Source organism: Perca fluviatilis, chromosome 16 (genome assembly GCF_010015445.1).
Source record: "Perca fluviatilis chromosome 16, GENO_Pfluv_1.0, whole genome shotgun sequence".
In the NCBI taxonomy this organism is placed as follows: domain Eukaryota; kingdom Metazoa; phylum Chordata; class Actinopteri; order Perciformes; family Percidae; genus Perca; species Perca fluviatilis.
The window spans coordinates 32,003,215-32,020,288 of NC_053127.1; the positions used below are offsets into that span (position 1 = coordinate 32,003,215).

The window sequence follows — 17,074 nt, forward strand, 5'->3', positions numbered from 1 at the left end:
AGACCGAGATTCTGTGAGGAAAAAAGTGTAGTGTGTGTGTAAGAAAGGGAATAAACCGGACAGGACATCAGAAGATTTGATGAAGGTATATTTGAATTAGCATTGCCTTCATAGAACAACTTGAAGTTGATGAGGCGGCTTCATCAACTTCAAAGACTGCCAGTGTTTCCAGAGAGGCTGAGAGAAGTGCAGGACAGGGACAGAAATTAAACAGATTTGCCAAGCAGCATTTCACAAATTGACTAGTGATGCACACACAGTGTACATACACTCTACGCTCAGACACACACACACACACACACACACACAATATCTCAAGGACGACATTTAACCACCATCCTGAATGCAGCAATGACGCTACATCTACATGAGTCTTATAAACTTAGACAACTTAGTAGACGACAGAGAGAATCGAAAGAGTAGAAGATCTGTTTTGGGGAGGATGGAAACGTCTGTAGCAGCTGCATGATGACAGCATCTAGCAAAGGCTAAAACTACTATACTATCTAATTTTGATGGTGCTGTCTAAATATTACAACCACAAGCCAGCAGTACAAATCATTTGCATTCTACTCTGTGCTTAAAAAAAATGGGGTAAGAAAGCAGCTGAATGTCTACACATGTGACAACACTAACACACTTTTGTACATTTTGTACCATTCATAGCTACTGCAGAATTAAACCCTCCGAACCCATCGAGTCTGTGGTTGTGAAGTGGAAATGTCATGTTTGAAATCAAGTAATCATAATATTACAAGCCAAACCAATTCAGTATTTTTTAATGTCAAAGTTAACTGAGTTTGTAATTGTGATGTTCCAATACTGTACAATGAGGAATTTAAGTTGGCTACAAAACAGTAGTACAGCTGGACTGGAGTATGCGACGATGTTAGCTGTTCAATGAATAGGACGTCAAAAACCCCCGCCCATTTCCAACACCTGAGGTAATTGGTATGCATTGCTCCCCAGATCTTATCTGTATGGTATTGTCACGACCAGGGATTAACCCATGTTGACTGGCTCGGTTTGAATTGACAAAAGAAGCACACGGGTCAGATAACCCTGGTCCGACCCTGGTTATTGGTATGAAAGAGGTATTAGGAGAAAGGAACTGTTCCTTCAAGCACCTGCTCCAGACACTCTTAATAACAGCGATGCCAGAAAACCTTGCTTTAACCTCTCGCTTATGGCTGGGTACCTAATTCAATAATTTTAGGCACCGACCAAATTGTCTACTTAGTATCTAAAAATGCCTCTTCATTCAATGCCCAATTTCGATATCTAAGGAGTAAATCTGCTACGTGAGTCCGTCTCTATGCTTAACGTAGAGTTTTTCCTGCGTGTCATTACGACGTGTAACGTTAGACAGCCAATCACAAACGTTATTAGATCTTGGTAGAAGCATGCTGCGTGTTTATTGGCTCACTGACGCTGATGAGATTTACTCCTTAGGTATTGATTGAGGAGGCATTTTTCGATACTTAATAATTTAGAGGCAATTCGGTCAGTGCCTAAAAAGTATTAAATTCGGTATCCATCCCTAGTCACCAGTAGTAACTTGATCACTCTCATAGGAAAATGCTACACCAAGGCATTTTTACCTTTGGACACAGCCAGACTAGCTGTTTTTCCCTGCATCCAGTCTTTATGCAAAGCTAAGATAATCGGCTGCTGGTTGTAGCTTCATATGTCGTGTAGAGATATGGTGTTGATATTGATCTCCTGCCTCTATCAAACTCATAAAGCATTACTTTAAAGTTATCATTGGGTAGGTTATCCAACGTTCTCCTGAATGTGCCTTATAAACTATAAACTGTTTCTCCTCCTTGCCCCTTCCAAGCTATTTGCTTGCTATGTTCTTTTAAATGGTTGATTGCTTGGCACCAAGGAATAGTTCTTGTCCTTTGGAAGCTTGTGTAACATATAGCATGTGTAGGAAGGCTCCCAGGAGGCATCCTGATCAGATGTCTCCTTCTGCTGCACCAATTCGTCTGTCAATCTCACGCTCCATTTTACTCTCACTCATGAACAAGACCCCAAGATACTTGGACTCTTTCACTTGGGGGAAGCAACTCATTCGCAACCCGGAGTCACTCAGTCAACTCAGAATCATAGCCTCGAGACTTTAAGGTGCCGACTGTCAAAACGGACACGGTTCTTCACCTGCACCTTGAGATCCTATCTGGGAAGATCACAAACTGAATCGGTGAGAAGGGACAACCCTGGGGGAGCCAAACACCCACAGAAAATGTGTTTCACTTTGTGCTGAGAATAAGAACACAGCTCTCACTCCAGTTATATAAGGACCGGATGGCTCATAGCAACGGCCCCGGTACCCCATACTCCTGCAGTACTCCCCACCCCCAGGTCTCCCCAGGGGACACGGTTGTAAGCCTTCTTCAAGTCCACAAAACACATGTAGACTGGATCCCCGAGCTGGATAGAACTTCTGGATGAACTTCCTAAGTCCTTTCCACCCCTACTGAACGCAGGCTGCTAATGCATTTGTAAGATGCGTGTGTGGTGACAGATTATTGATCAGACCGCCTCAGACAAAGAATGAGTCCACAATGGCAGCTGAAAGTGAAAATGATCATAGACAGTCACGTTAGAAGCTTTTATTTGCAACGGTTAGTTGACAGTTAAAACCTGATAAAAAGCAAAAAACTGTTAAGGAGGCAAGGAATTAATAAAACCAGCCAAACCCAGGCAACAAGTGCTGCCAGTTTGGGAGGCTGTGATCAATGTTTAGAAGAGCAACTCTTAAGAGCATGGCATGTTTTATGTACTGGACTGGACACATATGGATACATGCCACTTTTAGAACTGCCAATAATACCCTCCAGAGAATATCATGGCACTGGTCTGATGAAAGAGACAGCCAATGAACGGTGACTAAAGGCTGAGGAGAGTGTAGTGCCTCACGTTCTGCAAGAATTAAATAGTGGTTTGGTTGGGATTGTTTTTGTAGTCAATTTACACACAAGTAATCTCTCTCTCTCTCTCTTGATTTTCACATGCCACAGAAGAGTTTACCCCATTTCTTTTTTGGGTTTTGGAAATATGAGCAACAAATATGAGCAACAAAGTAAGATAAATACCTCATAATCATTGTTAGTTTTGACAGCTTGACTTGCTTTGACATAAATGGTCAGTAAATTCATGAGCTCACACAGATGTTCACCTGTGCTGATCCTCAGAGAACATTTAAGCTTTTATCCAAGATTTACTTTAAAAGACTCCCAACATTCTTTTAAGACTAAAAGAAAACAAAAAAAAACTAATTAAAGACCTTTAATACTACATTGAATGCAAGTAGGACCCGTTTTCTGATCATACTAGCCAGAGTATGAAAGTATGATGGAAAACCAGTACAGAAGATATGATCTAAAAAGTGTGAGTATCGGTGAGTAAAAGAGTAACGTTATTTCCGGTTTCTGAAATTCGATGGTGGAGATGCGAGGTGCTGTTCGGTCACTGTTCCCGTCGTCAGAGCCAGAACCAGAGACAGTACAGACAACATCTGTGTCCCAACAGGTAACGGTACAGACAACATCTGTGTCCCAACAGGTAACTGTACAGACAACATCTGTGTCCCAACAGGTAACTGTATGGACAGAATCGGTGTCCCAACAGGTAAGAGTACGTCAGCGCGTACAGCCGTGTGTCCGAGCAGCTGACAGATAAGGGAACGTTTAGGCTTGCTAAACGTAAATATTAGCATTACATTTTATCAGCGGTGGAAAGTAACTATACCGTACTTCAATACAACTGTATGGTCCTTTTATTTGAGTATTTCTGTTTCTCCTACTTTATACTTCTACTCCCCTACAATTCAAAGTCAAATATTGTACGTTTTACTTCACTATTTATTTTATAACTTTAGTTACTTTGCAGATTCAGAATAATACAAAATATTATAAATAAATAAATGATGATGTATTAAATTGGATAAAGATGAGATTTTGTTGACCCCATGGTGAATTCACAAGCTACCTGCCAAGTCATACTTCTGCGGTTGTTTTGGTGAAACTAACTTGTACGCAACTCAAAGGTAAAGCAAAAGTAGTGTAAAGCATTACAATTCAAAGACAGTAATATTGTAATATAACTAATTACTCTCAGATGACAGTAACTAGTGGTCTATAATGTATTACATTTTGAAAGTAACTTGTCCAATACTGTTAACAAGTAACCATTTTTAAATAGGAAATCACAATTTGAAAGAGTGCAATTTCAATTATAACTTGCATAATTAGGTTTCTTAAGTTGGAGACGTCAACCACCGATTTCATTGGCTATAATGATAATTGTCACCGGTAAATTTACTGGAGTTGATTAGAGCTACTTCTCGGAGATAGAGAAACCTTGGCTGTTGCCTGGTTATTATCCTCGCTCTTTGCTTGCCGGTGTCTGTACATGTTGTTCAAAGATGATTTTGTAGATGCAGAGATGCCACATTTTCGAGTAGTTGGCTGTGTTTTTGCCATTTTTGTCCGTTTTCTTTACATAAACAATGGGAGGTATGGCCTCACGTCAGCCCGAGACAGGTGGCTCTACAGTTGTCGAGTGTAAGGAATGACAGACAGCTGGTGAACAGAGTCTCCCACGTAAAGCCCATGACACTAAGGCTTTTATCTTATCACCTATAAAGTGAAACTGAACTGAGATCTCTAGGATTCAGGGTTGTGGAGCAGTCTGTTCTGTCAGTCTGTGAAACTAACGTGAGCTTAAATATTTTTTAGAGGTTTTTCTGACTGACTGGCTAAAACAAAAGGAATCCTGGGACATCCTCAACAACCAGTTTCTCAACATTATTTTATCAGATTCTATTAATGTAGAAACAGGGTTTGTGATATTGTTTGGTAAAATAATATCTTTGATACAAAATGATCTCAAATGCTCAGAAAAAAATGGCAATTATTTTCCTCAAATGGTACCCCAGTGAAGAGGTTGAGGCAGTCTGAGTAAATCAGATATGACTCACCAAAGTGCTTCTGAGGATACATGAGTTCATTGTAGCCTGTCCTGAGTAAATAGTCAAAAGTCTAATATATTATGGACCCTGCACGCCTTTGATTTTCACTGTGAAGGAAAAGCCTTGGAAAGCAACAAGCAGCAATAAATTCAAAGAGAAGCAAAACAGGGAGGAAGCAATTAGTAAGCAATGCACTTCAACCTTGTGCATGTTCACTGGCTGGAAGTCTCTCCAGTTGGCCAACAGTTTAACTCCTATCCCACTGAGACAGTTTATCTGTCCTGCATATATACTGTAGATATATTTTAGTGCCGTCACTCAAATGCGTCATTAACGGCGTTAACGCAAACCCATTTTAACGGCGTCAATTTGTTTATCGCGAGATTAAACGTTCTTTTTGGCATAGCAAACTTTGTAGTTTTTTTTCACATGCTGTTGCAACAACTAGTAACATTAGAAAAACTACAACACCACACCGGATCTAGCTAGACCGGAAACTAAACAGGCACGCTGCACACACTTGTTTGGGCTGGCGAGCTGGCCAAAGAGTAGTAGGCTAACGTTAGGTGTTGAGTGGATGGCGAGCAAGACGATCACCAAGGTATCGTGTGTGTTTATATATATATATATATATATATATATATATATACATACACACACACACACATATATACATACATACATACACACACACACACACACACACACACATATAATGTATGTGTGTATATATATATATATACACACCTCCAGTTTGTAACGCAGGCTATCTGTCCCAAACCCTGATGGCATCACTATGGACATCATCAGGGGATTTTCTCAGACTTGACTGAGCTACTCCAGAGTCACAGATGTCATTATACAACTGCCTGCATGTGCTGAGCAGGACTAACCCAGCCTGGAAACGAGATGAATCTGCCAGCTCATGGTTCATTTGCTCTGGCAGATATATACGTCTGGCCCCCTCCCATTCAAACAGATTTCCAGCCGTCCAGAACCTGAACAGACCAATCACAACCGTTTATCTCACACAGGGAGGGTTTAAGATGGTGACTGGGCGTCATGTTTGAACGTAGTTACTGGATGTAACTGGCATTCTCCGTCCAAAGCAAAGCAGCAGGCTTACGAAACTCAGATCAACCTGTCAAACAAGGCAGTGCTGATCCCATCTAATCAAGGTTCTTAAGGCCCAGACACACCAACCAGTCAAAAAAGTGCCTCGGAACACACCGAAGCGTTGAGATGTAATACGTCTCCATAACAGTAGGCGGCGCTAATCTGTATTGTCGCCCAAAAATGAAAACCAGTAGCTGATTGGACGAACACGTCACGTGGGTCTGTTTCTCCAGAAATTCAAAAACAGACCGTCATGGCGGCTTGTTCAGAATACGATATATCATCATCATATTTTACTAAAATAGTTCACCGAAACATGTTTCTGAAAACATTTTAAGCGAGAAATAGGCTGTGCATTTGCTGAATCGGTCTTCATTTCAGATCGACAAAGGTTAGTTTAAAAGATTTTCGTCAGATTTTGAGAGACTCTTCTCACGCTCATCCCGCTCCTTGTTTCCGGGTTAGTGCTCCACCAATCAGATGGGTCATTTAAGTCCGACTGCCGGCAGTGCCCGCCTTCCGATTCAACAGCTCAACTCGGCCAAAATGAAGGCAGACGGCCCCTCAGACGGACGATGGCACGGAACACACCGAACAGACTCGAGTCCCTGACCTCGCCAGACTGTCCGACGGCCGATTATCGGCTTGGCGTGTCTCGGGCTTTACTCTATTGCATAGTTCTCACCAAAAATGTTTTACAGAAACACATTTTTAACCCTATTCACACTGGAATAGTATTACCTGCTGACCGGATGTTGTCTGTGATCCTTAATCCCGTGTGAATATGCCATGTCAGTTATTTGTCAAGTAGAAATTCCGCCCTAAATTACCTACCATATTTCGCCAAACGCAGACTTTGTGTGATAATATTAGTCCCGTGTGAATTATCCCACTGCGTTTTCAATTATGAACGTTTTGACAGAGCCTTGACATCATATCCGTGGGATGTCAGTAAATTCTAAATCACATGAGGTCCCCTGGTAATATTAGTCCCATGTGAATAGGGCTTTAGTGTACTGTTTAGCTGTAATTTGAGCAATACGTCCCTTTGATTGGTTGTAGGTCACGTTTCATTGGCTGGTTGTAGGTCTATTCACTTGCGCACAGAGGCATTATGGTCTGCACCGCTGATAACTCTCCTTGGATATTGAAATATGAACTGAGAGGTTCCATACTAACTCTCATTTAAAAATTTGTCTGTCTATGCCAGGCTAGGACTAAACATGACAAGCAAACTGATATTCATGTGTAAAATTGGTGGCGCACCCCTTTAAAACTGAACTAAATATATATATTTTTTTAAATCACAATGGCTTAAGGTGATAAGACCAATGTAAAGTGACAAAAATGCATTGCCTCGCCTACTGCCAATTTATTTACTAAAAACAACATGACTTGTGTTGAATCGACTGCATGTACAAGCACATGGACTGCTACAGCCCTCGCAGCCTGTGCATACCTTAAATTAGCAGCTTCGTGATCTATTTAGTTAGAGATTCATGAGAGCCTGGTTGCCGGCGTGGGCCTTCTCCTGCACAGTACGCTCATCTGTCTGACTGAATGAGGGAATCACTGACAGTATAAAGTTTTACAGCATTTTCATTCTCTTTCGGTTTCATCTCCTGGGACGCCGTGTCCCCAATCCGCCCTTCTCAGGCCTGGCTGATCCTCTGATCCACCCCTGTCTACCAGGATTCACCGGACAACTTTTATTTATTTAAATATATAGTGACATCATCTGAAAGCAATTTAACAGAAGAGAAACATCTCTTACCATTTTGTTTTCCCCTTCTCCACTTATTTTCTCTTCTTTTCACACACTCACTCTCAGTAGTACATTGGACCACTGTCTAATGTATGCTAAGCTGCTGCTGCCATGGTAACCCCGGTGCAGGATTTAGACCCAGTTCAGGACGGTGGGGTGGGGGGGGCTGGCAGTTGGAGGGACTGAGCAGCCTTAACTGTAATTCCCCCCAACCTCCAAAAAAGATAACATACAGCAGCTCACATTTGCAAAAACACAGACAGATGTAAACAAGTGTATAGTCAGTGACACACACACACACACACACACACACACACACACACACACACACACACACACACACACACACACACACACACACACACACACACACACACACACACACACACACACACACAGGGAATAAACCAACATCATGCTGCCTCAGCAATAATGTAGGGGAGAGAGACCACTGGCTACGAGGTGGCATGGGAACAGTTGCATGTGTAGATGGATATTTCAGTGTATGTGAGAGAAGGTTGGGGAAGTCAGAATGTGAGTGGTGACTAACTGACTGAAATAGTAAGGCAATGACTAAATGAGTCACAGGCTTAATTTCCATCTCGGATTGTATAATGTGTCAAAGGAGATCCCCAGGAAGTGTTGGAGGTTAGTTATACCACATGGGCAGAGAGTGCAGCAACTGTAGAGGAGATAAGTGATATCCCAACAGCACCTGATAGCTGATGAGAGAGCTGGCCGTGCACGGGGAAACGTGCCGAGAAGCCCCTAACAGCAAAGATTAATGGCGGTTCGGTGTGTGTGTGTGTGTGTTTATCGCCTGAAAGTGTGACAGCAATGTTTGTCCTAAAACATCCCTGTGAATCATGCAGTGTTTTGGGTACGTCCATATGTGTTTTTGTGGATGTACTTGTGTGTGTGTGTGTGTGTGTGTGTGTGTGTGTGTGTGTGATGACAGTGCACGGGTATGTGGGTGTGGGTGTACAGCTGTAGCGATGACGTAACTAGCTGAAAGCGGATACATTCGGCCCCTCAGTGGTTCTTGGAGCTGGGAGTTGACTGGCTCCGGCAGCAAAAGAAATCTGAATGAGGGGTTTCCAGCGGTGATGGTTAGTGATGGCTGTCGCCCAGTTGCTATGGGCGGATGGGGTGTGGGTGGGGGTTAAAATAGGGGGTGGGGGCGGTGACTGTGCAAACTCACCCTATGGGCTCAGCCATAGTGCTTAGGCATGTCTACTGATGCCTCCCCCCTCCTCCCCTGCATGCGCAAACCCTAGTGTCATTTCTCCTTGAGGCATAGAGAAAGCCAAGTAACACCCCTTCTATCATCAACACACACACTCCAGCACATGCACACACACTCTAAAGTGGCACTGTGCACAGACCAGATTCTTCAACTGTCAAAACCTGAGCATTTGCCGCACATAAAGTGAGAGTAATGATACAGAGGAAGACACACACATGTACAGAGAGCATAGGAGGATAGGTGCACACGCATGCACGTGCGCGCGCGCACACGCACACACACACACACACACACACACACAATAAACAAACTAGCATGCTCACCAAACTACAACCTGAGGTGTGGTCCTTCTCTCCACAAACACACACTCCTCCTCCTCTCTTCACTCTGATGGGAAACGGGGCAGTCTGTTCCCGAGGGTGTGCACCAGCCTCGTCCTGTGCTCTTACCTGTCCAAGATGTCATGGCTGGACGTGGCTGTGGCTCCCAGCAGTCCTAGTGCTGCACTCCCCACCGCTGCGGCAGCCCCGCTGCCTGCCTCCATGATACTGACTCACTGCAATGAGCAGCCTGCCAGAGAAGCAGAGAGGGGAGGGGAGGGGAGGGAGGAGGATGAGGATGTGAAGAGGTAGATCAGGAGGGAGAAATACGAATGAGATTAAAGAAAATCACATGTAAAGGCAAGAGGGAGTGGGGGGGAAGGGGGGGGTGGGGGGGGGGGTAATGAGAGAGGAGACAGGACTGTGAACGTGTGATGAAAAGGGAAAATGAACAGGAAGATTGACATGGGAGCAGGATGAGAGAACAGGGAGAGAGAAAAATAATTAATTGTGTGTAGTCTGTAGATCAAATTAGTCACGGTGAAGGAGCTTCGCAAAGCAGGATTTCACTTTGGTGTTAACACATGGAGATTCTGGCACACACATTCCTGTGTGAATTAACAGTCAAACACCAACATTGGCTGCCCTGATATCCTGTGCTGACTGTGTCTCTATTTCAACGCAGATTATCAATGGCCAAATGCATTTTTCCCCCCCCAGTCAATCCATGTTTTATTTGAAAAGCCATTTTTACAACAGCACTATGTCCAGACATTTGCTGACTGACTGACAGCTTTCATACAAAGAAGACGCGCTCAATGCCGGTTTCAAGTATATCAACTGTCCAATCAACACTTTTAGCAATTCACCACCCAAGTATGAAACCAATAATGCAACACACAAAAACACAAGCTTGTTATGCAATAGAAAAATTACTATAGGATTTCTGCAAACACAACAGACTTTGGAACGCTCTGACAAACATAAAAAGGCACTATGTTCCCAGAATAGCTTCAACTCAGCAAATTTAAGTTTGACTAGTAGTAAGATAGTGGACCTATCCTATTACTAGATAGACAGGCTACTTTATTTGTGCCCAGGGAGATATTTGCATGTCGCAGCACTACACAAATGAACCAAATAGTACAAAGCAGAGTGCAAAAACAAATGTCAAACACAAGTACTAATATAAAAGTAAAACTAGTAATGCCGACCTTACACCAGAAGACTTTTCAAGCGATTCCACTATCGCAGACTCATTTCCAATATGGGAATGAAATCCTGAGTCTTGCTAGAGTTGGCGCGTTCGTGTCGTCTCCATCGTTTGGTGAACGGTGGCCATAAAACTCAGTCCCAGTCGGTCTTTTTCCCGTTTTGACATTCAGACAAAATCAAAACGTGTTTGATATTATCGTAAGTTTTAAGTCTAGGTAGTGAAGTTAAATCATGTGAACATTGTCGTCAACAACAACAGGGCTTTTACCGGCGGACCTCCGGGTGCTGCCACCATTCATCTGCACATGTACGGCAGAACAGAAAATAGGCCAACTTTCCTTTAATTTACCAGCTAGCTTGATCGAACGAATCTAGTTGTATTCTTTCAATGTGTGACCCTGCAAGATCCCCTGTCTTTACATATTAGGTCTTTAATATTAGATGTGAGATGGTGTCTTTAGATGTGAGATGGTGTCTTTTTCAAAGTCTGTTTAAAGTCTTCTAGTGTGTGGTAGGCATAAGTACCACCAGGGTTCAAAATTTACTTTTTCAGCCGTTCAATAGATTCCAATTGGGTTTTTTTGGCTGGTGAGTGAAGAAATGGTGAATGGTGCTCAGTGCAAATTGCAGTGAGGTGTGCAAAAGGAAAGTGATTATGTGATTTTGAAGTGAAAGTTAAAAAGATATATTGCACTTTGCCAGAAGTTGTAGTATGTCATTGCAATGCAATTGTAAGTCCAGTTAGCATGTCCAGTAAGGCCTCAGGCCTCCCAGTCCCCTAACGTCCAGACTGATGAGTTCAACAGGTTGAGGGGCCACCAGCAGGAATGATCTCCTGCGCTGCTCGGTGGAACACCCTGGGGAGAGGAGTCAGCATGTCGTGGAGGAGGTGGGAGACACTGTTCACGATATAACACACGTGTTCCCGTCCATGTGCACTGCGGGGTATTTATAGGGGCGAACCACTTAAATAACAATTTCCTGAAGCCCAACGTGTAATCCTCACATTTAATAAACTAGAACAACAGAAGGTTTGACATTTTTACTTTTTGATATAATTTACAGTATCAAAATTGCTGCCGGTTGTTTTTTCTGTCAGTCAACTATACGATTAATTGACATATCGTTTTAGTTTTAAAGAGCATCTTTCACTTCTTCGAAAGGGCAGTTCTCCAGCGATTTGGAACTGAGTTTTCTCCCAGACTTCGTCATAAATCAGGTAATACAAGAGGAGGGTTCTACTAACTAGACGAGCAGTTAGCATCCCCTCCTGTGACGGAATTATCAACAGTGTTCCATCTCCTACCCACTGAATCATCAGTGTAGCATAATCACGGCAGAGAACGCCCTCTCGGGTATGACTGCTACAGTACGACCCACCACATGACAACCTCCCAATGAAATCCAACTGTGACGTTGTCAGCAGACGGAAATAGTTGACAGGAACATAGCATGAATGACCCAATAAAACAGGGGAGGAGAGAAAAGTCCATACAACCCGTTTTTTTTTTCTGTGGCAGTCTATGGCTATGCACTGTAATCCCAGGAGGATGACGCCAAGAGGAGAGAGATGGAGGAAAGGTGGGAGGGGGTGCAGGAGGAGAAAGCGTGGGAGGAGAGGATCCTCACAGGCAACACTCAAGCAGCTGGGTCTACATTTGACAAAGACTTGCTGGGCATACGTAATCCCCATGGGCTCTCTGGTGTGCATTTTAGTCAAAAACATATTATACATACTATCTATAATAATAGACATAGACATATAAGTAGATAAATACCGTAAATACAATATATGTAGTCTAAAATACAGATTGTTTTCCTTTTACTAACAGGAATCCCTCTAGAATGTCGAAGTTAATTTGACATCTTTAGGAAAGGGTTTCCATCAAAGTGATTCAGGGATCTTCGTTCTAAAAAGACAAACGGCAACAGTATGATGAGTGAATAAGCCTCCCTCTGGACCAATCAGAAACTAGTCTATACCGACAAAGTTCCACTTTCAGGATAGTTCAGGTGCTGCCGGAAATTCCACCGGATGTCCCTCTTTTCAGCTGGATGTCCGTTACTTTCCTCTTCCTTTGTGTTGGCGTCCTAACCTCCAGTGGATTTCTGCTCCTCAGATCTGTGCAGGGTAAATCCAGACAGCTAGCTAGACTATCTGTCTAATCTGAGTTTTCTGTTGCATGAAAAAAAAAAACTATTGAACGTACACATGTTCCAACAAAACAAGCAGCGCTGTGGAGGAAGGTCTAGCAATGTGAAACTAATCTGAAACTAACACGCCACCTTGTTTCTGACATACGATTGTCGATGGAATAAGAACATCTAGACGACCTGGCTGCCTGTGCCTCTGAGTGAAAAGATGATCAACTTGAGTTCATCTATTTAAACCAACCAACACAGCATTGACCAGACAGCGAAAGGCGATATCGACCGCTATGAACAAGTGAGTAGTGTCATGTGAGCATTGAGGCAGGAGCACTAGGGCTGTCCTCAACTAAAGAAAGTTTTAGTCTACTAAGACTTTTATGATTTTGCTGACTAATCGATTAGTTTGATTTAATCGACAGATCTGTGGAACTGAGTTTCTCTTACAAAGTAACCATGTAAAAACACCAATTTATGTCTTGTGTTTACAAGAGATGTGCTCATAAGTTTTTTGGAAATAAGTCACTGAGCATGAAAAAAAAGCATACATCATGACTAATTGACTAAAGAAAACGACTAAGACCAAAATGACCGATTAGTCGACTAATCGACTAAGAGGGGGCAACCCTGGTGAACACAGCAGCATAAATGTTAAAATTCATCTCATGTCCTGGGCTACTGTACATTCCTGCTCTTAGATCAGCCACAAACAGCTCCCAGCTCACACCGGAAGGACATGAGCTCCATCCATCTGACATTCAGACAGTGCTTTTGTGTGGTAGCCACAGCATGCATACGCTGCAGGGGTGAAAATACACCTCTTTTGTTATTGCGTGTAGAGGGAATCAAGTGTGATGCATTAGTTAAAAGAGGAAGTGAGTTTGTGTATGCCAGGCAGGCAGGCAGGGCAAAGCAGGCTGAGCTTCCCACAAATACCTGATGCAGCAGAAAACACAGAAAATGGCCGTCCTTGAGAAGAGGACAGAGCTGGAGCTGTGAGGAGATTAAAAATCAAGACTTAATAGTTTCTACACAGTAAACACCATTTATTCTGATCAGAATGGCAGCGTTACTGGTGACAAGTTGTTCTAATTACAATCCAAGATCGTGTCTTCCCACAGGTTAGAGTCAGGAAATGTTGAACTTCAACAGGAAATGTTGAAGCAATGTTTTTATTGAAGTGCCCGTATTATGAAAAAATGGGATTTGGGGTGTTATTTTGTGTCTATGGTGCTTCCACACGCATACAAACTTGGAAAACAAACATCCATGGTGTTCTGAGTGAGATACGGTTTCTGAATGTGTCCTGCCTTCAGTCTCCGTGTGAGCTGGTCAAAATCTGCACGGCTTTCTACGTCAGTAGCCGAAACCAGGGGGCTAGGAGGCTAACCGTTAGCATGCTAGCGCTAGCATGCTAGCTCGTTCTCAATGGCAAAACACTAGAGATGCACCGATAGACCGGCCGGTGACCGGAATTGGCCGGTTTTCACGTGCTCGGCCATGACCGGCGAGCGGCAGGTCAGTCGGACATATGGCGATTTCATGCCGGTCAACGCTACAATTAACTGACAACATAAGTTATACGAGTTACAGTTCTCAAGGACGCACACACACACGGACGCGAGAGCACGGTCTCTTTTTCCTTTCTCTCAACTTTTCCGCCATGTGTGGCGCGTACCCGCCCGCGGTGTGAAACACTTGTCCGCGCTATTCTCGCACACGTAGGGAACCTCGCGAATTAACCTGCAACATGTCAGCTGTTTGGAAATTCTTCAGCGTGTGCAGAAGATAACAAGTTTACAATATGCAACACCTGCAAGGAGAAAGTAGGGCGTGGAGGGACGACACCAAAAACCAAAATCAAATTTTTTAGTTAGATATTGGATGTGAAAAGAAGGAAATGGTTCTAACATTGCACTTTAGATGTGTGTGAATTTCCCACACCAGGAGTCATTTATATAGTTTTATTTTATAGTGATCCATTATCTGTTCAAAAAATTTTCTATGTTCTGTGCAAAATGTTCCATTAAAGAAAAGATAGAAAATAAATATTTGTGTGTGCTGAAAGTGTTAGAAAAAATGAAATCAGAATCGGCTAAAATCGGTATCGGCTGGCCTAACGCTAAGAAAATCGGAATCGGCCTAGAAAGCTGTAATCGGTGCATCTCTACAAAACACTGCTACAACACACACAAATTCACCCTAATCTACAAAATAAATTGTATAGAACTACTTCCATGTCCTTGTTCTGCAGGTCCACACAAAGTTGGAAGTGCTTGTTAAAAAGTGGAAGAACTTGTTTAGAATAAGTCTCCCAGCTAATCCTGCCTTGTACTGACTGAAGTTGGAGAAACAGCTAGCTAGCTCATGTAGTCCTTACCTAGCTACTGCGCATGTGCGACTTACAACAAAGATGTTACAGAAGTTGAGAGGTCTCACTCTGTGGCTAAAACAGAGACCTGAACACAGGGTGAAAAGAGGAGCTGCAGCAATGTGCAGTACAACAAAAAATATGGTGTTTTTGGAAATTTAAACCATGTAAACCTATTCTGATACAATCTAAAATTACAATTATGAACCTGAAAATGAGCAGAATATGGCCACTTTAAAGCCAAAAGCTAAGCTTTATACACACAATCACGTTTGTTTACAATAACTTCCCGGTAGTAAACTCCTGGGTCCCGTACATACAATTTAACACGGCTCCCAGCAAACGTGGACGAGGAACAACTGAATATACTCTCATCTCATTCGTCTAAAACGCAGGTTTAATGCTTTCATATGTCAGACTAGTGTTACGTTGGAGAGCTAATTTACCTGTTGGGCCGCAGACTAAAGAAAATGACACCACCCAAACTAGCAGTCAGTCCAACCGGCGGTGACATGTTGCTGCTCCTGACGCTAGATTTGGTTTATCAAAGACGCTAGCAAAGCCACACAGGACAGGAAATAAGCCCAGCAGAAACGTCAGACAGGTCAGACCTCGGTTTAACTATATACAGTATTCAGATCCCTTTAAATTTTTCACTCTGTTTCATTGCAGCCATTTGCTAAAATCAAAAAAGTTCATTTTATTTCTCATTAATGTACACTCAGCACCCCATCTCGACAGAAAAAAAACAGAAATGTAGAAATTTTTGCAAATTTATTAAAAAAGAAAAACTGAAATATCACATGGTCATAAGTATTCAGACCCTTTGCTCAGTATTGAGTAGAAGCACCCTTTGAGCTAGTACAGCCATGAGTCTTCTTGGGAATGATGCAACAAGTTTTTCACACCTGGATTTGGGGATCCTCTGCCATTCTTCCTTGCAGATCCTCTCCAGTTCCGTCAGGTTGGATGGTGAACGTTGGTGGACAGCCATTTTCAGGTCTCTCCAGAGATGCTCAATTGGGTTTAGGTCAGGGCTCTGGCTGGGCCAGTTCCGAAGCCACTCCTTTGTTATTTTAGCTGTGTGCTTAGGGTCATTGTCTTGTTGGAAGGTGAACCGTCAGCTGAAAAACACCCCCATAGCATGATGCTGCCACCACCTTGTTTCACTGTTGGGATTGTATTGGGCATGTGATGAGCAGTGCCTGGTTTTTTCCACACATACCGCTTAGAATTAACGCCAAAAAGTTCAATCTTGGTCTCATCAGATCAGAGCATCTTATTTGTCATAGTCTGGGAGTCCTTCGTGTGTTTTTTTGGCAAACTCTATGCGGGCTTTCATATGTCTTGCACTGAGGAGAGGCGTCCGTCGGGCCACTCTGCCATAAAGCCCCGACTGGTGGAGGGCTGCAGGGATAGTTGACTTTGTGGAACTTTCTCCCATCTCCCTACTGCATCTCTGGAGCTCAGCCACAGTGATCTTTGGGTTCTTCTTTACCTCTCTCACCAAGGCTCTTCTCCCATGATTGCTCAGTTTGGCTTGACGGCCAGGTCTAGGAAGAGTTCTGGTCGTCCCAAACTTCTTCCATTTAAGGATTATGGAGGCCACTGTGCTCTTAGGAACCTTGAGTGCTGCAGAAATTCTTTTGTAACCTTGGCCAGATCTGTGCTTTGCCACAATTCGGTCTCTGAGCTCCTTGGGCAGTTCCTTCGACCTCATGATTCTCATTTGCTCTGACATGCACTGTGAGCTGTAAGGTCTTATATAGACAGGTGTGCCTTTCCTAATCAAGTCCAATCAGTTTAATTAAACACAGCAGGACTCCAATGAAAGAGTAGAACCATCTCAAGGAGGATCAGAAGAAATGGACAGCATGTGAGTTAAATATGAGTGTCACAGCAAAGGGTCTGAATA

General features: G+C 43.1%; 1 protein-coding gene across 3 annotated transcripts in view; it reads right to left on the reverse strand.

The window, feature by feature from the left end:
* LOC120543954 (rho GTPase-activating protein 32-like) overlaps positions 1–17,074 on the reverse strand; it is a 93,831-nt gene that overhangs the window by 32,335 nt on the left and 44,422 nt on the right. For 2 of the 3 annotated variants that reach the window (XM_039777389.1, XM_039777390.1), the window contains exon 2: positions 9,555–9,675. In XM_039777389.1, coding sequence (XP_039633323.1) covers positions 9,555–9,649 — 95 coding nt within the window. In that variant the 5' untranslated portion in view covers positions 9,650–9,675. Of the gene's footprint in view, positions 1–9,554; positions 9,806–17,074 lie in introns of those variants that run through there. The other variant, XM_039777391.1, reaches the window with a different exon arrangement.